This window comes from Triticum aestivum, chromosome 1B (assembly GCF_018294505.1).
Source record: "Triticum aestivum cultivar Chinese Spring chromosome 1B, IWGSC CS RefSeq v2.1, whole genome shotgun sequence".
In the NCBI taxonomy this organism is placed as follows: Eukaryota; Viridiplantae; Streptophyta; class Magnoliopsida; order Poales; family Poaceae; genus Triticum; species Triticum aestivum.
The window spans coordinates 259,072,058-259,098,963 of record NC_057795.1 but is presented as its reverse complement, the minus strand read 5'-3'; the positions used below and the strand labels follow the sequence as shown (position 1 = coordinate 259,098,963).

At 46.5% G+C, this 26,906-nt stretch overlaps 1 protein-coding gene across 1 annotated transcript in view; it reads left to right on the top strand.

The window, feature by feature from the left end:
- LOC123118427 (uncharacterized) overlaps nt 1–20,070 on the top strand; it is a 47,063-nt gene extending 26,993 nt beyond the window's left edge. Inside the window, exons 4-6 of the mRNA XM_044538607.1 lie at nt 11,239–11,557; nt 11,686–11,990; nt 19,015–20,070. Coding sequence (XP_044394542.1) covers nt 11,239–11,557; nt 11,686–11,990; nt 19,015–19,615 — 1,225 coding nt within the window. The 3' untranslated portion in view covers nt 19,616–20,070. The remainder of the gene's footprint in view (nt 1–11,238; nt 11,558–11,685; nt 11,991–19,014) is intronic.
- The last annotated feature ends 6,836 nt before the right edge of the window (nt 20,071–26,906 follow it).

The window sequence follows — 26,906 nt, the reverse complement described above, 5'->3', positions numbered from 1 at the left end:
AGACTCGTGAGAACTCTCGGGTTCACACGGATTATGGAAGGCATAAGTTCAACCCATCGGGGCATTTTTATGAATCTATAGAACCATCAACCAAGCAAAGATACGAGTTCAAAAGAAGAGTATCGGAGTCAAAGCAGATGACACAATTTACCGAAGGTGTTATGTATCAGGGAAAAACTCACAAGACTTTGGATGTGAAGGACACAGTCGGATAACAACCCAGCAATGGATCTGGCGATTCACGACAGAGTTGATGTGATTATCGGTAATCAATCAGATGAAGAAGGGGATGCAAAGGCATTGGCTTATAGAAACGTCTGAATGATTCGATGCTTGGGTACAAAGGAATTATGATTTCAAGACGAAGGATCGGAAGCAGAGGCTCTGATCAAAAGATGATAAGTTGAATAGACTTAGAGGTGCACCTGATCAAAACTTGATTGGGCAAGAACCAGCTCATAACCGGAGCGATGTCGGAGACGGAAAGAAAATTTCCAAGGATTAATTGGTGATTGCCAGTATTCGCTCACACGTTGAATCCATAGGAACAGAAGTACAACCACAAAGAATTTTAAAGGATATTGCTCGACATACGGAACTAATCGTAGTGCAAGCAGGCAAGGAGAATCAAGAGCAATAGGCTGCAGAGGATTTTCGGAAGATCACATAGTATTTCGAAGAATTTTGTGAATCACACGAACAACTGAGGATGAACGGATCCTCGGTGAGTGCGAGGAATTATCCGAAGGGGGGTGTATTCATGGGGCAAAGAACTGCAAGGCAGTAAGCTCAACGGATTCTTGAAGCAATAGAGAATTTCGGGGCATCTTGTAATAACAAGAGCATCGAGGAATGATTGTATGGACGGCAAGTGTATGTAGCTATCCATGGGGATTTATCGGTGGTAGAGAAATGCAATGGCAAAGGGCACAAGGGTCTCGGGAAAACATCGAGGAGTATCTGCAGAATCTTCTGGCGAAGCAAGCGATCATCTGCAGTGAAGGGGCTCTCCGGGAGGAAGTGGTTACGAGATCCTAGAGTCAGAGTTAGTAAAATCTTTAACCCGAATAGAAGAGAGTTCAGAGTCCCAGAGTATAGACGAGGAATAAAAGATCCTAATACCACCCAATGGCGACGTGGGCCCGTAAGCCACACAGCCAATGTTAGTAAAAGTTTTTCAGTGACTAGACTCAACTTCGGCCAAGGAGTTGGAAAGGGGGCTACCTACAGGCAGTCGGCTCTGATACCAACTTGTGACGCCCTCGATTCAATCGTACACTAATCATACACGCAAATGTGTACGACCAAGATCAAGGACTCACGGGAAGATATCACAACACAACTCTAGACACAATTTAAAATAATACAAGCTTTATATTACAAGCCAGGGGCCTCGAGGGCTCGAATACATCAGCTTGAATACAAACGAGTCAGCGGAAGCAATAATATCTGAGTACAGACATGAGTTAAACAAGTTTGCCTTAAGAAGGCTAGCACAAAAGCAACATCGATCGAAAAGGCAAGGCCTCCTGCCTGGGAGCCTCCTAACTACTCTTGGTCGTCGGCGTCCGTCACGTGGTAGTAGGCACCCTCGGGGTAGCAGCAGTCGTCAAAGGCGGCATCTGGCTCCTGGACTCCACCATCTGGTTGCAACAACCAGAAAGAAGAAAGAAGGGGGAAAAGGGGGAGCAAAGCAACCGTGAGTACTCATCCAAAGTACTCGCAAGCAAGGATCTACACTACATATGCAACATTATCAAAGGAAGGCTATATATGTGGACTGGGCTGCAGAAATGCCAGAATAGAGAGAAGGCCTAGTCCTATCGAAGACTAGCATCTTCTCGAACCCACCATCTTGCAGCAACAGGAGGGAGTAGAGTAGCATAAAGTAAGTAGCAGTGGTGTTATCAACCTCGGCCGGAGATCCTTTCTCGACTCCCTGCGAGAAAGAAATCCCAGAGCCATACTATCCAGTTATCATCACAATCAAATCCTCATCTCCATCCAGTTCTCATCACAAGTATCCAGTTCTAGTTGTATCGATCGGGATACAACTCCAAGTGTCCGTTACCGTAGGACAGGCTATCGATAGATGTTTTCTTCCCTGCAGGGGTGCACCAACTTACCCACCACGCTCGATTGACTCCGGCCGGACACACTTTCCAGGGTCATGCCCGGCCTCGGCCAAACAATACGCCGCAACCCGACCTAGACTTAACAGAGAGGTCAGCACGCCGGACTAAACCTATGCCCCCAGGGGTCATGGGCCATCTCCCCGGAAACTCCTGCACGTTGCGTACGCGGCCGGTGAGCAGACCTAGCTACCTCCTTCAACAAGGCAGGCGCTTGCGCAGTCCAACCCGGCGCGCGCCACTCAGTCGCTGACGTCTATTAAGCTTTGGCTGATGTATACGACGCAGAACGCCCATACTATGCCCACGTGATGGTTAGTGCTATCAGGCCAGAGGCCCCTCGGATCAAATATCCAAATCGTAGTGGATTAGGAACGCGCGGTAACAAGCAGAGACTCACGAAAGAGGTGACCCCGTTGCCCCGTCTCGAGGACTTGCGGCAAGGGCTAAGAATGCCCGGCCACGCCTCGTAATTATCTCACGGGCACCTTCCAGGTCAACCCGTCTCCACATCACTTTCCAAGTAACAGTTGTAAAGTCCAAGTATCCGTGTGTCCAAACATCAAGAGGAAAACCCAAGGAATCACCCTCGGTGGGTTCCACTCAATGTAATCATCAAGGTGAACGTAGAGGAATCACCCTCGAGGTTCACACTTGAGGGGTTGCACGACAGAGTCGTATCGGAAGTGGTTAAAGAGGAAATCACCCTCGATGACCACGACCGAATAGCTACACTACAGGGTTAACATCAGAAGTGTTGTAGAGGTCTCACCCTCGGCACTCGATAGTATCCCAGTAGTGTCGAGCAACTAAGGGGAAAGTGATGTGCGGTGCCGGGGCCTGGTCTTCGATCCCGTTGATCGGGTCTTCAATGATGAAGCAGGGGCAACAAGGACAAGGTGGGGGTCACTGATGGATCACTAACCAACCTATACTAAGCAGTTTAGGATAAGCCGGTAAGGTAACAATAAGCAGGTTACAAAAGGAGGCTATGCATCAGAATAGGAGCAAACAATAACAATAGCAAAATCTAATGCAAGCATGAGAGAATGGAATGGGCGATATCGGGATGATCAAAGGGGGGGCTTGCCTGGTTGATCTGGCAAGAAGGGGTCGTTGTCGACGACGTAGTCGATCACCGGGGCATCAGCGGCCTCGGGGTCTACCGGAGAGAAGAGGGGGAAGAAACAGTAAATACATAGCAAACAGAGGTAACACTAAGCATGACATGACGATACGTAGCGCTAAGCGTGCTCTAACGCGGTCCTAGACGTTATAGGTGAAGGGGGAAAACAACCGGGAAGGTGTTCCCGGTTCCGGACCTGTGTCAGACAGATGACCGGAGGGGGAAAGTTCCATGTTCAGCATGCTAGGGGCATGTGACAGATGAACGGACCGCATATTCGGATTCGTTGGATTTTTCTGAGCAACTTTCATATAGAAAACATTTTCATCCGAGTTATAGATTATTTTATATGAATTTTCTAAGTTTTAAACATATTCTGGAATTATTTATATTAACAGAAAAGGAATATGATGTCAGCATGACGTAGGAGTGACGTCAGCAGTCAACAGTCCGGTTGACTGGTCAAAACTGACACGGGGGACCCACCTGTCAGCCTCTGTTACTTAACAGAGCTTATTTTAACTAAACTAAGGTTAATTAGCTGATGGGCCCCACATGTTAGTGGCTAAAAAGCTAAACTAATTACTTTTAATTATAAAAACCATTTTATTTATTAATTAAGCGGTGGGGCCGGTTCGTCAGTGGCACTGTACCGCCATGTCAGCGTGTTGACTGGGTCAACCCAGTCAACAGGGCCCCTATGGCCCACTGGCAGTGAGCCAGGGTCGGGCCCGCCCAGCCACGTCGGTGGCGTCCGGCGTCTCACCGCCGGCGATGCTAGAACGCGGCGGAGCCGCTCGGGCCTCGTCGGAAACGCGCTAGGGGCGGCCGTTTCGCGTGCGGTTGGCACCGTTCAAACGCGCACACGACGCCGTGTCGGGTGGTGGTGGTGGCTCGCCCGGGGACGGCCGGAATAACCAACGGCGGCGAGCACGGGCGGCGGAGGCGTTCGGAGTCACGTCGGGAATGGGCTAGGGGGCACGAGAGGGCGAGAGGAAGGGCTGGTCGGGCTCCTGGGAACACCAGGAGCACGATGGAGGGCTCGGACGGGGGCCACGGCAGCGGTGGCCACGACGGTGATGGAGCAGGGCGACGGTGAGCTACGGCGGTTGCGGCGAGCGAGCTAGAGAAGGGGGCGGCCTACGTGAGAGAAGGGAGAGGGGGAGGAGCTCACCGAGTGGCTAAGGAAAGCCGGTGACAGATTAGGAGCAGCAGAGGGTGGCCGGAGTTGGAGGAGATCAACGGCGGCCGAGGCGGAAGGGGGTGGCTCGATCCGCGCATTGTGGAGCTCCCCGACTCCCGTTCGTGGATGGAGACGAAGCAGACGACGTTGACGGAGACGAGGGACACGGCGGTGAGGCGAACGGGGTTCGGTGGCCGCGGGGACGGGCGAGGCACGGCGGCGACCGCGTCGTGGAGGTGGAGGAAAGGGGATCTGGGGAGAACCCAGAGGGGAGTGGGCGACAGAGGAGAGCAGGGGAGTGAGTGGGGCGTAGGGGAGAGGACCAAGGCGTCGGGGGCGTGGAGGCCTTATCCTCCCCCTCGTCGTCGACGGCGAGGCGGTCCGGGGCGACCGCGCCCCTGTAGCGACGGGGTCGGTCGAACAGGGAAGGCGACCCGGGGTAAGGTGGGCCGGCCAGTGTAATGGGCTAAAGCCCAGGGAGGCAGGGGGCTCTGGGCTGGCTCGGGTAGGTTAGGTGGGCCGGTCCAGGCGGGTTGGGTCCAGGGGGGGTTGTTCTCTCTCTCTCTCTCTTTTCTTGGCTTTCCCTTTTTTTTTAACTTCAGAAAGCAAAATAGTTTTATAAAAAACCAATCTTGCACCTAAAATACCATTTTAACTTAGGCCATTGCTACAATTAACTTGGCACCAAAATAAAGTAGTTTTTTTTTATTTTTATAACTTAACAAGCATTTAATTTATTTGCTTTAGCTACTGTTTTAAAGTGGTTTAGGGCATTTGGACATTCTGGAAAAATGTTAGTTCACCTCCTATATTAACAAGTGATTATTGGACACAAGATGAACATTTTAGTTTTCATGTTTGAGAAGTTTTGTATTTCGACATTAACTTGGATTTGAATTTGAATTGGTTTGAATGCAAATGAGGACTAGCAACAGTAAGAGTGATGACATGGCACCATCAGCAGGGGATTACTGTAGCATGATCCTCGGGGTGTTACACCTGGCCAACGCGCAGCTCTGACACCCAAGCCAGCTGCGGATGACTTTGGGCGCGAGTGACAGCTGCGGGATTACCGGCGCCAGAATGGCCTCTGCTTCAGATATGGAGACAAGTACTCGCGCGATAATCAGTGCAAACGATCGGCGCAGCTGCTAACAATTGAAGTGGGCGATCATGGAGAAGTATTATCTGACGAAGCTGTCCGCGCTTTGCAGCTGTTGGACGAACCTGTCCGCGCTTTGCAGCTGTTGGACGAACCAGAGGGGTCGGCCGACGCAGCCTGCTGCTTGCTCTCAGCTCATGCCGTGGAGGGAACGGAATCTGCTGAAACTATCCGTTTGCGAGCAACAGTCGGGAACCAAACCTTTCTCCTCCTTGTTGATTCTGGAAGCACTCACAGCTTCATCAACTCCTCATTTGCAGCAAGGATAGGCGCGCCAACCACCAGCATTGCTCCCATAGCAGTGCGTGTCGCCAATGGGCAGAAGTTAAGTTGCACTGTCATGGTGCAACAACTACAGTGGAGTGTTCAGGATCATCAGTTCACAACGGATATGCAGGTGTTAAACCTTGGGGTCTATGACGCCTTGCTGGGCGTTGACTGGTTGGCTAAGAACAGTCCAATGAAGTGTGATTGGCAGCAAAAGACCATCGAGTTCAACCAGGAGGGCAAGGCGGTGCACTTAACAGGAGTACGGTCTGACGAGCAAGCAACACTCACCGCTCTGGATGCAGCTGCACATTGGGAAATGCATGAGGCCAATGAAATTTGGGGCGCGGCACTACTGGAAATGCAGTTGACACCAACCAATACAGATTCAGAGGCACCAGTTTCACCAACAATTAAGCCAACAATTAAGCGTCTGCTCACGGAGTTTAGTGACATTTTTGAGAACCAACTGAACTTCCCCCGCATCGGCAATATGATCATGCTATCACGTTGGAACCAGGTGCTGCACCGGCGAACTGTCGGCCATATTGGTACTCACCGCTGCAAAAAGATGAAATAGAGTGGCAAGTCAGTGAAATGTTAAAAACTGGAGTAATTACTCACAGTATGAGACCATTTGCAGCTCCGGTTTTGCTGGTCAAGAAGAAAGATGGGACGTTGCGTTTTGTGTGGATTACAGACGTCTCAATCAAGTCACCAAGAACAAGTTTCCTCTTCCTATAATCGATGAGCTGCTGGATGAATTGGCTGGGGCTGCGTTCTTCTCCAAGATCGATTTGCGCTCCGGTTATCACCAGATTAGAATGAGGGAAGGCGATGAGGAAAAGACGGCACTCAAAACACATCATGGCCATTTTCAATTCCGTGTCATGCCGTTCGGAGTCACAAATGGACCGCCCACCTTCCAGTGTGTGATGAATTCGGTCTTCCCCGGTCCGAACCGCAAGTATGTCTGTCACCTTCTTGGATGATATTATGGTCTTCAGTCACTTCCAGAGCATGAAGAACATCTGCGCACGGTCTTCTCGATTCTGCGCCAGAACCAATTATACACGAAGCAATCCAACTGCTCGTTCGCGCAGCCCTGCGTCGAGTATCTCGAACACGTCATCTCCAGCGAGGGCTTGGCGACAGATGCCACCAAGACGAGCGCCATGCGAGCTTGGCTGACTCCAACGAATGCCTCCGAGCTGCGCGGATTTCTTGGTCTTACTGGCTACTACCGAAAATTTGTACCACGGTATGGAATTCTGGCTAAGCCTCTTACTCAGCTTCTCACCAAAAAGGGCTTCCCCTGGTCAAACCAGGCTTAGTCAGCATTCGAACTGCTCAAAGTGGCAATGGTGAACACGCCGGTTTTGGCTCTGCCGGATTTCAGTCGCCCTTTTTCCATCGAGACGGACGCCTGTGACACCGGTGTGGGCGCTGTCCTGGTACAGGACGGACACCTGGTTGCATACCTTAGCAAGGCTTTGGGAGTAAAGAATCAATGGCTATCGATTTACGAGAAGGAATTCCTCATGGTGATGATGGCGGTGGACAAGTGGCGTGCTTATCTTCAGAGAGCTCCGTTCGTAATTGTCACTGACCACAAGTGTTTGTCTCACCTCGGTGACCAACAGCTCGAGACGGAGCTCCAACACAAAGCTATGTCGAAGATGGTGGGACTGCAATTTTCTTTCAAGTACCGGCGTGGAACCGACAATGGCGCAGCAGACGTCTTGTCCCGCGTCGGGCATTTGCTCCCTGTCAGTGTGCCAACCACAGTGGCTACAGGAGGTTGCTAATTCATATGAAACTGATGCCGACAGCCAAGATTTGTTGCAACAGCTCGCTCTGTGCGGTCCAGATGAGCAAGGCTATGAGTTACGACAAGGAGTGATTCGCTTCCATGACAGACTTTGGATCGGTGCTAACACAACACTACAGACCAAGCTGATCAGTGCTTTCCATGCCAGCGCCGTGGGTGGCCACTCTGGAGTAACAACAACTTATCAATGGATCAAGAAGCTCTTTGCTTGGCGTGGCATGAAGCAGGTGGTGGAGGATTTTGTGCGTCAATGTGCAACCTGCCAACATGCAAAGCACGAGCATCTCAAGACACCAGGCTTGTTGCAACCGCTGCCCATACCAACTGAACCTTGGCGTGATCTCACTATGGATTTTGTCGAGGGACTGCTAGCATCTGAGGGCTACGAAGTCATCATGGTTGTGGTGGATCGTTTTACGAAGTATGCCCACTTTGTCCCCCTTCGACATCCCTTTTCTGCAGCAACAGTGGCTCGAGCATTTTGGGATAACATTATCAAACTACATGGAGTGCCTCACTCAATCGTATCAGATCGAGATCGCGTCTTCACCAGTGCTATGTGGCGAGGGCTACTCGAGGCTGCAGGTACCAAGCTCAGCTATTCCACGGTGTACCACCCACAGACGGATGGCCAGAGTGAGCGGGTTAATTAGTGTCTGGAGATGTACTTGCGATGTGCTGTACATGACAGCCCCAAACAATGGCGCCAGTGGCTTCCAACTGCAGAATTCTGGTATAGTACTACTCATCACTCCTCGCTCGATACTTCACCGTTCAAAGCTCTTTATGGTCAAGAACCCAATTTGGGTGGTTTGCCCAACATCTCAGCCAATCTGCCTGACAGCAAAGACAAAGAATTGGAATGGGCACAACACAATGACAGACTGCATACTCAATTGGCACGTGCTCAGAACCGATGCAAGCAAAAAGCAGATCGTCATCGCACAGAGAGAATGTTCAACGTGGGAGAACAAGTGCTGCTCAAACTGCAACCCTATGCTCAGTCAACAGTGGCCAATCGTCCCTGTCCAAAATTGGCCTACAAATTCTTTGGCCCCTTTCCAGTGGAGCAACGCATTGGCACCATGGCGTACAGGTTAACTCTGCCACTTGACAGTCGCATTCACAACGTTTTTCATGTGTCCCAGCTGAAGCCGTTCACTCCAGACTAAACACCAGTATTCTCTGAACTGCCCAAGACACCAGATCTCACAGCTGCAACACTCGTACCAGAAGCTATCCTGGAGCGCCGCATGGTCAAGAAAGGGAACGCCTCCATCGTGCAAGTCCGAGTACAATGGTCATCCCTCTCGGACGCGTCTGCAACTTGGGAAGAACAGTTCTGAGGCAACGCTACCCTACGGCACCGATCTGGGAGGACGACGCTTCCGCTCAAGAGGGGGCAATTGTCACACCTGCTACTGCGGAGCGGTGGACTGATTAGGGAGAAGGGTAGTACGGGCTGAGCCCAGTGAGTCCATGGGCCGGCTGTGGCCCATTGTAACCAGTGGTAGCGTTTGTGTGGGTACTTAGCCAAACCTCTCCAGTGTACTGCAGTGGCGGATCTAGGGGTGGGGTGGTGGGGGCCACGGACCCCACAAAAAAATTGCAAATTTACTTTTACTACTAGTGCATATTTATATACATTATGCTCATTTTTGTGCCGTTCAACCACCATGTCCCATGCTTGCCCCCACATTGGTAAGATTTTAGATCCGCCACTGGTGTACTGGGTATCGAATGAAAGAACAAGTCAATTCGGTCTCTCCCCTTCTCCTACCTACTCTCGTCCCCTACCTCTGCTCCTCCCCAAATTCCCCTCTTGTGCGATTGATTCTCCCCTATTGGTCGTCACAACTAGTATATCTCGATGCGCAAAAAAAGAAGGGACTAGTATATCTCCAACATCGTTGAGCAGACTAATGGCACCACTGCCTGGCTCAATGAGTGCATGTGCAGATGGCGGCAGTGAGTCCATAGGCTGCCTGATTTTTGTGCCGGTGCAGATGCAATGACGAGTGCAGCAGCGGATTGCAATGATGGTGCCTGCACACATGCAATGGCACCACTATTTGTGTTAGTGGCAACACCCATGGAGAGTGCCGTTGAGGGCATCGGCGGGACTGGTTTTGACGTCTTAAGATAACACAACCTGGTTGCTAGCTCGGGAATTGCAAGCTGATATTCAGCAAGGATGGCAGTTGGCCCATAGTTGAAAGTATGCCAGGGAGACAGGGTGCTTAGATCCATGGGCAAGGTCATGGCAACCGGCGGAATGGAGATCGTTGACTCTGATACCAAAAATGTTTCGTACTAGGGTGTAATGAGGTATGGGGGCTTTCGCCCCTGGGTCATGATAAAAGAGTTACTCCTCTGAACTCTTGCTTGCTTTGTTCCTCATAGGGAATCTTCTTTATTTAGAGGCCAGACAATCCAACATAGGTAATAAGCTAAGTTCGCTGTTTTCCAGTTTGAACAAGTTGGGTTCTCTTCTTGGTGGGAGAATCAACTACAGAACTTGGAAGGGATGAGTTTATGTTGTGCTAGTAATACTAGTCTTAATTTTTCTAACTTGTCTTGGAACTCACTGCATATATGGTGGCAATGGTGCTCAAGAGCCATATCCAATCAAGGCTAGGTACTCACAGTTCACGCTGTTAACTATGACATATGATGCCCGTCTTTGGAATCTGAAGATGTTTGTGGAGCATTACTCCAAATGTGCATCAGTGAGGGAGATTGTGGTTATCTGGAATAAAGGCCGCCCCCCAGTGCAAAATGAATTCAAGTCAGCTGTTCCTGTCAGGGTCAGAGTTGAAGATAAGAACTCTCTGAACAATAGATTCAACATAGATGAAAAAATAAAGACGAGAGCTGTTATGGAGCTTGATGATGATATCATGATGGCATGTGACGACTTAGAACATATCATAGATCTTATCTTAATTGGCTCACGGCCTATGCTAAAACATATCTCCCTAATTCCGAAAGTAGACTGCCTAGCATGGAGATTGGAGATCTCATCCCATGATTGGGAAGTGCCATGGTGGGGCCATGTACTTCTGTGCATACGTCTTGTACTGATTCTTGATCTGACTTATTATTCTGTTGGCAAGTTTGTTCCTCAAACATAGGGATGTTCAAATAGCTTGAGCTCGACAAGCTACTCGAGCTTGTCTCAGTTTCGGCATGATTCAAGTGTTTGCACATACACTTCAAGAGATGGAGCGTGGCCTACACAAGCTCATGCACTATAACGAGCTGATCCGAAGAGCTCGTTCGCTTGATTTCGCAATGTTTGCACATGCCACTTCATACTCCCCTTGGCCATATCCAAACCTGCAACTGTGCCACAACCCACAAGTCTAAACTCTGTAATAAGTTAACTGCAGTTCTTTAAAAAAAAGTTAACTGCAGTTCTTTAAAAAAAAGTTAACTGCAGTTCCTTAGTTTCATGATTTCTAGAACTACCCACATCGATTTAATTGTAGATGCTTTTGTAGTAATTGCTATTTTTTTTGTTTGTACTTGATACAGTGAAGAGACCAAAATTAAGATATCATTGGGAGTGAGGCGTGGGTGGCGCTTGCGTCTACAGAAGCTAATGGTTCAGGATGGCTGCTTTGTGCAGTGGCGGGAAATGATAGCAAATGCAGCTAGGAAGGGCTTTGCTGGTGGAGTTGCCTTCCAATGGAATTCACATAAAATGTTGACTGAGCAACTGCGGCAGGAATGGTTGGAGAAAGTCCAGCAAAGAAGATCAATGCCTAGGCCGACAGGTAATAGAAGAGCGCCAAAAACCCCAGAGCAGAGGAGAAAAATTGCAGAAGCCATTGCTGCGAAGTGGTTGGATCGAGTAAGATTATCTATGCCTTGCTGAACATATTTCATGGTTCTCATCCTCTCATTCCAATGTCTTCGGGGCAATATATGGCTTATTCATATTGCATAAACTAATGGTAGAAACATTTGATTTTCTTGCAGGAATACCGTGAACGTGTTTGCAGTGCAATTAATAGCTATCATGGAACATCTTCTGGATCTAAAGTACCGCGTAAACAAAGAACTCCGAGAGAACCAGGTGCAAAGCGTGAAAAAAAGAAATCTATTCAACACAGAGCTGTCAGCTTGGACGATGCACATGCAAAAACTGCTCCAGTTAAGAGAAAGAAAAGTGCAACTCCTTACAAAGATCCTATGGCAGGTGAGAAACTAGAGATGATAACGAAGATTAGAGCCCAAAGGACAGCACTGGAAATAGAGAAGAAAGAGGCTATTGAAAGAGCCAGGTATGTTGTCTTATTTGCAATTAGAAAAGGGTAAACTGCATGAGGCACATCTTTGCTAACAAATATCAGCTATTGATTTTCCGTGCTTCAAATTTTGTTACTGCACTTTGATGTGTTCTTTCAACTAGACTTTGACTAGTTTTGACAAATATGGAAATAAGACAAAATAACCCAGCAATGCTGGCCAAGCTCCCCCTTATAATTTCTGTTTGATTGTTGCACTATCCAATGTGTTTAATTTATGAAAAGTAGTCAAAGCTTAATAACAGCCACATTGTCGGACCCCGGATTCGGTACTATTCCAAGTTTAGTGCAATTGCCTACAAGGTGTAGAATAGAAGCCATATCCTACCCGCAAAGTGTACTTTCGTACATACACGCACTATGACACGCTATGGGTTGAAACGTAATAAGTATCATCATAGAACTCGAACGATAACATATATAAGGTATGGAGTTCACATGAGCTACTAAGTTATTGTTACAACTAGAGATCAACATGATCCAACATTACATCATTCAACGAAGTAAATAGTCTGGTTATAGGCAAAAATATCAAATGCGCCCAAGAGGTTGGAGATAAACGAAAGGCCCTCCCAAGGCTCAGACTGCCACCTGGGACCTTCTATCTAACTCGTCGTCAGTAAGTTTTCCGAAGTAGCCACCTTCAATGTCGGTGAAGTCCTCTGCAGCAACTTGGTTTGAATAGCAAGGGTGAGTACATGACGTACTCTGCAAGACTTACATTAGATCTACACTGAGTATGCATCGTCTCAAAGTAAAGGGTATGTGGTTTGCTCCTATAGATACACTACAACTTGCGTCTAATAGAGATAAGGAAAGAGGGTGCACTGCCTTTCATTCCACCTTGTATCTCCCACAAGGAAGAATCCGCAAGGCACTCACACCGTATGTTTTTAAAGCGGTAAAGGGAAGCGAGGCGCTGAGGGGGCGCCTCACTGCTTAAGCGCTAAAGCGTAAAGTGAGGTGACACTTTAGACAGACTCTGAACCTGATGGGCAGTAGAATAGAGTACCATTTAGTGAGACATACGTACCTTGCTTCTAATCCACCAGTGAGCACATATGCATTAGTAGCCATTATTCTAATCCATCCACTAAGCAGTAAGCAACTAGCCAACTACTATAAGAGAGGTAGCAGCAGCACCTAACAGCAGAGGAGCTGTGTATAGCATAACACATAACAGAGCAGGAAAGGCATGACAAGCTGGTGCAGATCTGAGCATGTAAGAAAGAGCAAAGGGAGGGGAAGGGGGAGAAGAGAGGGCAGGAGCCATGCAATTGTGGTTGCGCAAGAGGAGGGGGGGAGCTGCTGCAGCCGGAGAAGAGGAGCGAGAGGAGGAAGCTGGTGCAGATCTGAGGCGGAAGCTGCTGCCAGAGGAGAGGAGAGAGCTGAAAGCCTGGAGATTTGCACGCCCTGGTTTTGGTTCTCTCTCTCTTTCCTCTCCTGTAACTGTTTCACATGTGAGCCCAGTTTTCCTGCCCTTGTGTTCCCGCCCAGCCCTTTTTCCCCGCCAGAAATCTCTGTTCCCTGCTTGGCAAGTCTATGGCGTCCTCTCTGTACTAAAGCGCCAATCAGGACGCCTAAGCGGGCGCTTCAGACGCTTTAATGTCTAAGGCACGCCTTAGACACATGTCTAAAGTGAGCTGGATGCTTTTGAGCCTGGAGGGCGCTCTGAGGGACGCTTTACAAACAATGCTCACACGGCGGCAAGTTTATTAAATATTTGTTGAAGTTGTTCTATGATTAAGTACAAAATGTTGAAGTCGTCCATAACCGTGGACAGGGCTATTCGAATAGATTTAACCCTGCAGGGGCGTACCAATTTACCCTAACAAACGCCAAACGCTCTTAGGGGCTGTTTGGATTACAACCCTCACCTGCCGATCCAAAATTTTGGTCGTTGATCAGGCTTGGCGTCCCGTTGGGATGGGCACCAATTTTTTGGTGCGCCCAGCCCACCCAGGCTCCTCCAGTTCACTTTGACGCCAAATCATTGACAAATTTTGGCCCCCAGATCCTGCACCAAGTATTTGGCTCGCCAACATTGGCATGGCCGACACTGGCGAGAACCAAACAACCCCTTGATGCCCTCGAGAATAGCACACACGGGGTGTGTCGGCGGAGGGAGAGTGGCCACGACACTTCCCATATGTTGCAAACAAGTCCAAGGAGCCACCCAACTGAGTTGTGCCTGAATTGTGAGTCTAGCCGATGCTCCGAAACAGACTCAACCATTGTGAGCGGCTAGAGCAGCAAGATAAACGGTTGCCGCGCCACACTCCTATATGCAAGGTTGTCAGAATCATGATTCTATTGTACGATTCTACCACTTTACGATCCAAATGAACCCCTATGGTTCTATGATTTTGATTATTAGTATCTACGTTTCTATGATTCTGATAGTGAAGATTCTATGATTTGCGATCCTACCATCAAAGCTTCGATCCAGTTCAGAATCACGGTTCTGACAACCTTGCCTATATGTATGCAACGGCTAGCTATAACATTAACAACATCATCATCATAAACATATCTCATTCGCAACTCAACTGGACGTAACGGAAAGCCCGAACTATGTGGCCCATGGAGAGGTTAGAGGTTTAGGTCTAGGTCGCAATGGGTCCCATAAATTCCCCAGCGAGAGGTTGAGTAAGCTCGGTCTTGGATCAAGATAAAACTCGGGTCCTAGTGTCGGCTCAAGTGGAACAAAACACCGATTGCATAAAACATGGCCTCCCACCTTTGCCTTCATTACATAGTAACATAAGTATATCCATAGCACAACATAAATGTATCAGAGCCAGGTTCAACTACCCATAGCAGCATCAAGTAGATATTGTTAGGAAATATGCAACTTGTATTTCCAGGTGGACCTAGGCCGATATATATACATGTAGAGGTGGTAAATATGCATGAAACCCCTCATACCTTAGGGAAAATAAATCAGGCTATAAATGGAAAATAATATAACTCTTAACACCACCCCTCAAACTCATGGTGGATCCACAACACTTAGTTTGGAGAGATAAAATCCATGCTCGGCTCTAGTTTGGGCCTTCGTAAAGAAATCCGCCAACTGTAACTTGGAAGGCACATACTGAAGAGCAATAACCTGATCCTGCACACGAGGGCGCACAAAAGAAGCATCAACACCAATATGCTTGGCGAGCTCATGTTTCATAGGATCGCGCACAATACTTCTAGCACGTGTATTATCAGACAAGAGTGTAGTAGGTGTAATAACAGACACACCAAACTCCTGAAGTAATCACCATAACTAAGTCATCTCTGCCGTTAAAAGAGCCATAGCTCGCAACTCAGCCTCTGCACTCGAGCAGGAAACTGCAATTTGTTGCTCCGTCTTCTAGGCAAATGAGAGAACCAGCAAGAAAAACACTGTAAGCAAAAAGTGAACGGCGATCTGAGCATGGCTAGCCCATGTAGCATTCGAATAGTCTTGAAGCTGTAACAAACTGGAGAGCGGAAAGAAAAGACGGCGAGAGAGCGCGTCACGAAGATATTGAAGAACACGAAGAAAGTGACTATAGTGAGCCGAAGTGGGAGCAAAAACAAACTGACTCAAAATATGAACAATATATGAGATACGTAGACGAGTGACAACTAGATTGACTAGACTCCCAACAAGATGACAATACAACGCCAGATCAGACAAGGGGTCACCACGGTGAGGTGAATATTGAGCTCCATGGGAGTCTCAATGGTGTGCTTATCAGTAAGAGCAACATGGACAAGATCATGGATATACTTCTCATGGGAAATAAAAAAGCCATCAGAGGTAGTAGAAACCTCACTCCCAAGAAAACAGTGAAGAGGGCCAAGATCAGACTTAATAGACTACTCACTAAGACATGCGTTCACAAAGGCAATGTACTTAGGGTCGTCGCCAGTGATGATCATGTCATCAACATATAGGAGAAGAGTCCAACCATGAGAAGAAAGGTGGACAAACAACTCAGGATCATGAGTGCTTGTCGAAAAACCAGCAACAATCACCACAGAGGCGAAACGCTCAAACCAAGCACGAGGGGCTTGCTTAAGGCCATAGAGAGAGCGACGGAGATGACATACCATACCATCAGGAACAAAATGCCCATGTGGTGGCTGCATGTAAACCTCCTCACGCAACTCACCATTAAGGAAGGCATTCTTGACATCGAGCTGAGACAGACCAATGGCTAATAGAGGCCACGCCAAGAAGTGTGCGAACAATGATCATATGGGGCATAGGAGCAGAAGTCATCATAATCACGACCATGCTCCTGTTGAAAGACATGAGCTACAAGACGAGCTTTGTAGCGCTCAAGAGAACCATTCGTGTGAGTTATAGACCCAGCTACAAGTGACGAGACGAGCACATGGAGGAATAGAAACAAGTTCCTACGTGTCGGTGAGCTCAAGAGCAACAATCTCCTCTGCTATGGTAAGCTGCCATTTGGAATGAACATCACGATAAGAAGTTGCAGCGCCAGCGCTAGAAAAACCATAGCAGTCAAGGGGTGAGTACGTAAGGCATAAGTAGGCTGTCACAAGGAAGATGACACATTAGTAGACGCATCCACAACACGTGAACGACGTGTATAATACTGAGGAAAAGATGGAAGAATACGAGGAATCATCGGGATAGGCTCAGGTGATGGAGACGGAGAAACCACTGGCAATGAAGGTGCAGATCCCGTGACAAGTGAGGTGAGGAAACCATAGGAGATGACGGTGTCGTATCTACAACAGTCGAATTAGCAGAAGAGTGGGATGGCTGGACAAGGACTCAACATTAGTGATAGAAGTGTCGGGGAAAAGTGAGGAAAGAGGTATCCTTCACAGAAAAGGTCGAGAAAGATGGACCCGGGTAGTAAGGACGAGACTGGATACACGCTAAGGGTCCTAGAGCTACCAACATTGCAGAAAATAGGGGGCTTCATTATAGGAGCTCACCATGAACACAACGGTGTGCTTGGATCGGTCAAAGGACGTGCGAAAAATAGGGGCCTCTGTAGGTGGAGGAGGAGAGCGGCAACGTCGAGGGAGGGTAGAGGGTGGCTAGGGCTAGGTCGGGGGCAGCTATATAGGCCAAGGCGACGCTGTTCAGCCCGTGAAATTGACATTGCCGTCAATGTGATCGTGGGATCGTGCTGCCATAGAGGTAGGGAATAACCAGTGCGAAGGGGTATTTGGGCCGTGGGCTGTGTGACTTAAAAGAATTCCTTTTTCTTTTTCTTTTACAAAAAATGGAATATCTTCTGTTTAAAAATGTTTTGGAGGTTCAAATTAGATCCAATCTTTATGCAATTTTTTGTGAACCTTCTCTGGAATATATATCAAGGCCTCACAAAAAGATTCATAATTTTTGGAATCATGTTTATATTTTCTGGAATGTTAATCCATTTAAAATCAATTTTGGGTTTGAACTAAATGTAGGTGATAGGTTAGGGATAAAATCATGAAACAAATTGGGTAGCCTCTAAGCTAAAAAGCACGGACACGGGGACAGAAAGACGGGGATACGCATACTGGGACGTGGGATACGGCATTTTTTAGAAACAGCCATTCGGGGATACGGCGGGGTATATAAATATATAGAAAAAAATACCGGCATGTAATAAAGATTTAATGATAATTTTTAGTTCAGAGATTTTCTACTGGATATATGTTTTTTGTAAAGGAATTACTGGATATATGTTGCCTCATTTCTATTGAGAAAAGACTTTGGGGCAGCCTATGTCCATACGAACCCTCCACTCAGGCCATGTAGCTCTCCACTCAGATCCCATATAAGGTCCAGTTCCTGAAACCCTAGACTAGTCAGCTCCTCTAGCCGTTCTCTTCTCGTTTCCTCCACCGCCTGAGAGCTGCAGAGAGCAGAAGAAAAGACTGCGCCGCCGTTTATATCTTCTTCCTCTCTGCTGGCTGCAGTCCCCATCTTTCTCCCCGCCTGGTCCTTCTTCCTTGTCCTCGAACACCTTGCCATCTTCCTCTCTGCTTGATGGGTGTTCTTCGTCGGGGGAAGAGCTGGGCTTGGGGGAAACGGCGTCGGCGAGCCGGCGACCAGAGAAGCGAGTCCAGGCAGCTGCAGCCTCGAGTCCCCACCGTGTCCACACTGTATCTGCCGTATCCCGATTTCTTTCCCCTTTTTTTAATTCGGAAAAGATGGGATACTGCGGGATACGTGTATCCTGGCGTATCCGCGCGTGTCCCCGTATACCCCCGTACTAGGACGGCAATTCGGCTGTTTCTGCCGTATCCATGCTTTGTAGCCTCTAAGTATTGTAGAAAGGCCATGTGCAAAGTTTGAAAGGCTATCATGCAAAACACCAAAAAGGGAAATGGTTTTGTAATTCCCTAATAAAATAAAATGATAAAAGTAATTATGGTTTGGGTTTGGTTTAATGTATTGAGGGTTTTAGCTACCTCATTTCAAGTTTAAGCATGACGACATGATGATGCCAAAATAAATAAATTAACAAGCAAAATTTAATGAGGGTATTACTCTCGGCTGTTACACACATGACGCATCTAGTCCGTTTGTTACTATTGGGAAAAATCAAGACCACATATCTGTGAAAAAGTCTTTGGAAAATCCAAACAATATACATGTCAGTACAAGGTTTGCCCGTCAACGGTGAGGGAGGGGCGATGATGGCGGCGCGTCTTCGGCTCGCTCCAGTGCTTGTAGTCGTCGCTAGGTGGTCTACGGGCATAGATGTAATTTTTATTATTTCTTGTGTTCTTTGTACTGCCATGATGTTTGATGAATGGATCGGAAGTTTTTTCCGGAAAAACAAAGAATGGAAAGAAAAACATACGAATATATCGCATTAGTGCACTGCAATCACACTTGCAGTTGAATTTTCCGGGGTGCTTTTACTTCATACCTAGTTTACACTATTTCCTGTCAGAAAACTAACATGCCATCTATACATGCAAGACATTTTAAAATTTAACTGTCTCATTGTAAGTTGTTTTCTTATTCTTTTACCATCAGGTCACTCATTGTAGAAGCCGAGAAAGCTGCAAATGCTCTTGAGCCTGTTGCAGCGAAAATTCCATTTGCTCAAGCATCACTTATAGAAGCTAGAAAGCTTGTTACAGAGGCAAGAATGTCACTCGAAGGTGTTGATGATAATGATGGGCCAGCAGAAAGTTCTTCTGATGATACCTCGGATGACTCAGGTGTCTCGGAACTGCACAAGTTGGAGAACCAAAATGACCTTATTAAACAAGAGAACAAATCTGTAAATGGAATGAAGCTACCTCCAAGGACTGTTAATGGCATGGATTTCTATTTTGATGTGTCTGCACTAGGTGAAAAGGAACAACTCAGTATGTTTCAGAGGATAGAGAACTCCATGGAAAGAGCTTATTTGCTTCCTTCAGCTTTTTCAACAGCTCAAGATGTGAACGGAAATCTTGGAACAAATGATCTATGTATCAGTGAGCAAGTGGTCAATAACGACCAGATCGACCGGATTGCAGCAGATACAACAGAATTTATTTCAGCAGAGCCACTAGAGAATGTGTCCTCACCTGCTAATAAGTCTAAGATGAGATGGGTACGTGGAAGACTAGTTGAAGGAGAAGAATAAACTTGGTCTAAGGAGTCAAATCCTCGGGAGACTCATCATCCGAAAATGCTTAGATTTGCTTCCATTCTGCCAGGATCTGCAATTTGCAACAGGGAAATGCAATACTTGGAAGCAGATGCTCGTTGTTATCTAACTGGTGTGGACGGGATTGAGTGGGATTCATTTATTGTTGGTATGTTCCTCCCTGGAAGAAATTGACGAGCATTCCAGGGAACGGCCTTCTGATGAGCATTGTAATTAGTAGTTGGGACTTTAGAAATTGCCCTCGGGTGTAGTCAGTTTTAGGAGAAAACTGACTATAAATCATGATTAAGACGATATATTTATGGAATGCAATTCCCCTCTGGCCGTGTTTGTTAGGCCCCTCACACTTTGAGCCAAAGTTCGACCATACAGCGTAACAAAATATTTGTTATATGTAACAAAACTATATAAATGAAAACTTCTTTCCAATACGAATCCAACAGTATAAATTTTATGACATTCTCTCCGCCCATAATGTAAGATGTTACTTACAATTAATAATATATGAGTACATTGGTTGTGATAACATCTTATATCGTAGGAAAGAGTAAGTATTATACTTCCTCCGTTTCAAAATAAGTGACTCAGACTTTGTACTCTGAGTCACTTATTTTGGGACGGAGGGAGTACTTTGCAAATCAAATCTATGGTTAAGGTTAAAGTTTGACCTAAAGTACAAGGGGGTGTAATAAACCCCTTATAGGGACCCAAAGTACAATTGTTATGTTGATAACTTTAGCATTGGTAGTCTGATAATGATAGCCTAGTATCCTGATAACTTTAGTAGTCAAGTGATAACTTTAACATGAGCAGCCTCATAATTATATGATTAGCAGTCTGGTAAGTGGTAATAAATCCATAACAGTCATGACCGAAAGTACAATTGTTATGTTGATAACTTTAGCATTGGTAGTCTGATAATGATAGCTTAGTGTCCTGATAACTTTAGTAGTCAAGTTGTAACTTTAACATGAGCAGCCCCGTAACCCCTCCGTCCCATAATGTATGACGTTTTTTCACATTAGTGTAGTGTAAAAAACGTCTTACATTATGGGACGGAGGGAGTATTTGATTAGCACTACATAACAGTCATGTTGGTAACTATAACACGTGCAGCCCGGTAACTTACATAATAGTCATGTTGGTAACTATAACACATTGCATAACTGCTACAATTGGTAACTGTAGTATGAATACCCTGGTAGCTATGTCATTAGTATGGTAATTATATCACTAGTAGTCTAGTAACTACTTCCTCCGTTTCTTTATGTAAGGTGTATTATTTTGGGCACGGTGATCAAGGCACACAATTATAGAGATATGATGACAAAATTACCCTTGGATAATTTGTTTCTTATTGGCAAGTAAATCCGTTAGACTGGGAAAGAAAGAGATATAGTGATGCGGAGCATCCTACAGTCATCCCTATGGACCTACCATCGTCTCCCACGACACCACGTGGACCAATGATTAGAGCTCGAGTAAGGGCTATCGAAGCTAAGGTGAACTCGCTCCTCTTCGAACTTACACACTCCCTCCTTCCCAAAATCTTGGGCGTATTAGGTATTAGCATGAAAGTTAACACATTGATGGTTACGTGAGCTATCACATGAGGTAATTGAAAAAAAAAGAACGGAGCATGCACGATCTCCTTTGACCCACTCTTTGTTGACCGATCCAATCTCAAACGATGAGAGGTAACTCCACGAGATGCTCGTTCGTGTTTTCTTCCCCCCCACAAAATTAGCTATCGTTAGTGGGGTTGTAACTGCGCGCCTTGTATTATGGGATTGCATAATATGCCCAAGATTTTGGGAAGGAGGATTTCACATGTGAGACATGGCTACTACCTCAAGTGGAGACCTTATGTGTGATCAGGTACATGGAGGAAGGCCATGAAGCTACTACCACAACAAACAAGATGGCGATGGCACCAAGTGCGAGCACCAAGAGGAAGGGTTGACAAGATGTCACAGCCACCGGACGACCGTCCCTTATCGGATGTCCGATGCCTGGAGGGTCAGCCAGCCAGAAAGCCAACACGACAGACGGTACAACACACTAACGACCGACAGATACTGGACATCTAACACCCTCCAGCGTCTGGACATTCGACAGACTCTGGATATACGGCATCACCAGTCTAGTGCGAAATTAACAGAAGTCTGAAGCCTTTCGGACGACCCAGACACCAGACGTCCGACGTCCACCGGACATCCGACGACACCTGTCCAGAGCCAAATCACCGGACATCCGGCGCCCTCTGGATGACCGGACGCTCGCGAGCCACGGGATGACCGGTAACTATCGGACGTCCGACGCCTGCATGTGCACAGTGACTCAGGCCAAGGCCCACCCCTTCGCCTCCTAGACTATATATAATCCTCCTCCTACGTTTTAGGGTTATCATTGTGATAGCTCAAGATAGAGTTAGCGCTTTGCTCATCCACTTATCCTTACTCCCATGGAGATCAAGGCCTCAATGTGAGAAGATCCCCCAAGTGGATTCAAGACCCCCTTGTGGGAAGATCCTCCAAAGATTCAAGTCCTCTTTCCTTCAAGGATTGGGATGAAGTAGTTCCTCTTTGTATCTCCCTTTGTTGACTTTGGATCTTGTATCTTCCCTTCATGTATGTGGATTTAGGACATGTGTGATTGGATTTTTTCTATTTGAGTGTTCTTCCTCTTGTATTCTTCGTGTTCTTCTAGGGACCCCCTCCAAATCATGAAAGATCGGCCATTAGGGTTCCACCCTACATCATCTTGGTATTATGAGCCAAGGTTGATCACGAATTTGGAGTCCCTACCCCCACTTTCTAGCTTGATTTTATGTGTTTTTGTCCAATTTCAAAAATCCCCACAAAAATAGCCATCCATTTTTTTGGTGATTTGTTGGTTTGATGATGTTTTGTTGATTTTGATCCATGAATTTGATGCATTTCAGTCGGATCTAGCTTTCCCCATCCTTCTCATCCTTCTCATCACATCCATCCACAATTTTCGTCCAATTTGGGCACCAAATTTTGCCTTTTCCATGAAATCCTCGAGTTCATCACTAACAGATTTTCCCCAGTCACAGGACATCTGAACGATATTGGACGCCCGACAGACACGGGTCGTCTGACAACCTCTGGGCGTCCGACGAACCTTGACGAAACTGATTTTTTCAACGGAGTTTTTCAGCCACCGCCCACACTTCCACAATGCCACCTCCAAAATCCATCATTTCCATTCCACAACCTCAGAGAACCTCTGCAACACCACCACACTTTCCGCTACTAACATTTTTCATTTGCCATTCGAGATTTTGAGTCGCAGTTCTCCGTGTCCTCATGTGTTTCGGCTACTTAGGGACGGTTCGTCATCGACATCACCGCCGCTCAAATTCGCCACGGCCTCGACATCGACAATGACCACTTCACCATTTTGACATCATCAATCGCAAGCAAGGAAGGTAACCTCGACGACATCATTATATATCTCCCTTGCCATTGCATTGTTAACCCCGAGCCCATTTTGCTTCACTTTCCTATCGAGACTAGCCATTGAGTATTGCCGGGCAACTTTACCTGTGCACTTTAGTGATACACGTTCCGCATAACTATCATAGCATGCATATATCATCGTATCATCTCTTGTGTCATAATCCCCCCCCCCCCTCATATACACCATTGCTAGCTTGGTTTGAGCATTTTGCATAAGTGGCCAAAGGAAAGAAAATCTTTTAAGCAAAGAGAAAACAAAGAGCTTGTAAGCAATAGCCATAGCATCGCCACATTGCATATCAATTTATACTCGGTCATCTTGGATCATCGTGAGAGCATCACGGAAGCCATACATACATAGCATAAATGGGATAAAAGTCGTTACGCTTTGCCTCTTATAGGTTGTGCACAAGTTACGTATCCGCTTATTGAGCAATCGTGCTAGCGTCTCTCTAGAGTTCTACAACAAGAGCATTTTTCGTGGAACCCATATTTTCAGCTCATTTCTTGGTTGCACGACCCCATTTATCTATCTCTCTGTGTGTGTGTGTTTCCGTGTGCCACTCATTGCTATTGGTCTACTTGTCTCACTTGCAAATTTGTGAATCTCTTTCAACATTATTGAATCTTTCTAGTAATTGCATAAATTTTGTGCAACCATCCTCACCAAGCTACTCCAAAAGCTTTATTTGTGTAGGTGTGAGAATAGACAAGATCCGGTACCAATTGTGCTATTTCCATAATACCAACTTGGATGATCATTGATCCATCTTCAACATCAGATAAGGTACATTTGATCTAGTTCTTCCCTTTCCCCCGCTCACATATTTGCTTGATATGATGGATAGGCCAAGTACTTCTACCAACCCACTCTTCATCGAGCAAGAAGAGGAACCGAACAACTACGTCACCAAAAACCAACTTTTCGGCGCGCATCGAGCTTTACATCAAGAGAATGAAGCATTGGGCGACCACATGTCATCAAGGAATGTATCTCTAGATCATCTCTATCCTTACAAGCAAGAATATCTCTAGTTGCCTCCTCACTCATAGTATAACTCTGTTGGGGAACGTAGTAATTTCAAAAAAATTCCTACGCACACGCAAGATCATGGTGATGCATAGCAACAGAGGGGAGAGTTTTGTCCACGTACCCTCGTAGACTGAAAGTGAAAGCGTTAGAACAACGCGGTTGATGTAGTCGTACGTCTTCACGGCCCGACCGATCAAGCACCAAAACTACGACACCTCCGAGTTCTAGCACACGTTCAGCTCGATGACGTTCCCCGTACTCCAATCCAGCAGAATGTCGGGGAAGAGTTCCATCAGCACGACGGCGTGGTGACGATCTTGATGTTCTACCGTCGCAGGGCTTCGCCTAAGCACCGCAACAATATTATCGAGGAGGACTATGGTGGAGGGGGGCACCGCACACGGCTAAGAGATCAAGAGATCAATTGTTGTGTCTAGAGGTGCCCCCTGCCCCCGTATATAAAGGAGCAAGGGGGGAGGGGGCGGCCGGCCTAGGAGGGGCGCGCCAAGGGGAGTCCTACTCCCACCGGGAGTAGGACTCCCTCCTTCCTTGTTGGAGTAGGAGAAGGGGGGAAAGAGGAAGGAAGGGGGGGGGGGGGCGCCGCCCCCTCTCCTTGTCCATCCCTTCCCTCCTCTCCTCTTCTCCACTAAGGCCCATGTAGGCCCATCAAGCCCCTGGGGGGTTCCGGTAACCTCCCGGTACTCCGGTAAAATCCCGATTTCACCGGGAACACTTCCGACATCTAAATATAGGCTTCCAATATATCAATCTTCATGTCTCGACCATTTCAAGACTCCTCGTCATGTCCGTAATCACATTCGGGACTCCAAACAAACTTCGGTACATCAAAACTCAAACTCGTAATATAACTGTCATCAAAACCTTAAGCGTGCGGACCCTACGGGTTCAAGAACTATGTAGACATGACCGAGAACCGTTTCCGGTCAATAACCAATAGCGGAACCTGGATGCTCATATTGGCTCCTACAAATTCTACGAAGATCTTTATCAGTCAAACCGCATAACAACATACATTGTTCCCTTTGTCATCGGTATGTTACTTGCCCGAGATTCGATCGTCGGTATCCTAATACCTAGTTCAATCTCGTTACCGGCAAGTCTCTTTACTCGTTACGTAATGCATCATTCTGTAACTAACTCATTAGCTACATTGCTTGCAAGGCTTATAGTGATGTGCATTACCGAGAGGGCCCAGAGATACCTCTCGGAGAATCGGAGTGACAAAACCTAATCTCGAAATACGCCAACTCAACATCTACCTTTGGAGACACCTGTAGAGCTCCTTTATAATCATCCAGTTATGTTGTGACGTTTGGTAGCACACAAAGTGTTCCTCCGGTAAACGGGAGTTGCATAATCTCATAGTTGTAGGAACTTGTATAAGTCATGAAGAAAGCAATAGCAACATACTAAACGATCAAGTGCTAAGCTAACGGAATGGGTCAAGTCAATCACATCATTCTCCTAATGATGTGATCCTGTTAATCAAATGACAACACATGTCTATGGTTAGGAAACATAACCATATTTGATTAATGAGCTAGTCAAGTAGAGGCATACTAGTGACATTAAGTTTGTCTATGTATTCACACATGTATCATGTTTCCGGTTAATACAATTCTACCATGAATAATAAACATTTATCATGATATGAGGAAATAAATAATAACTTTATTATTGCCGCTAGGGCATATTTCCTTCAGTCTCCCACTTGCACTAGAGTCAATAATCTATATTACACAGTAATGATTCTAACACCCATGGAGTCTTGGTGCTGATCATGTTTTGCTCGTGGAAGAGGCTTAGTCAAAGGGTCTGCAACATTCATATCCGTATGTATCTTGCAAATCTCTATGTCTCCCACCTGGACTTGGTCCCGGATGGAATTGAAGCGTCTCTTGATGTGCTTGGTCCTCTTGTGAAATCTGGATTCCTTTGCCAAGGCAATTGCACCAGTATTGTCACAGAAGATCTTCATTGGTCCCGATGCACTAGGTATGACACCTAGATCGAAAATGAACTCCTTCATTTGCTGCTTCCAAAGCAACTATGTACTCGACTTCGCATGTAGATCCCACCACGACGCTTTGTTTAGAACTGCACCAACTGACAGCTCCACCGTTCAATATAAACACGTATCCGGTTTGCGATTTAGAATCGTCTAGATCAGTGTCAAAGCTTGCATCGACATAACCATTTACGAAGTAGCTCTTTGTCACCTCCATAAACGAGAAACATATCCTAAGTCCTTTCCAGGTATTTCAGGATATTCTTGACCGCTGTCCAGTGATCCACTCCTGGATTAGTTTGGTACCTCCCTGCTAAACTTATTGCTAAGCATACATCAAGTCTGGTACACAGCATTGCATACATGATAGAACCTATGGCTGAAGCATAGGGAACATCTTTCATTTTCTCTCTATCTTCTGCTGTGGTCGGGCATTGAGTCTGACTCAACTTCACACCTTGTAATACAGGCAAGAACCCTTTCTTTGCCTGATCCATTTTGAACTTTTTCAAAACTTTATCAAGGTATGTGCTTTGTGAAAGTCCAATTAAGCGTCTTGATCTATCTCTATAGATCATGATGCCCAATATGTAAGCAGCTTCACCGAGGTCTTTCATCGAAAAACTTTTATTCAAGTATCCCTTTATGCTATCCAGAAGTTCTATATCATTTCCAATTAACAATATGTCATCTACATATAATATCAGAAATGCTATAGAG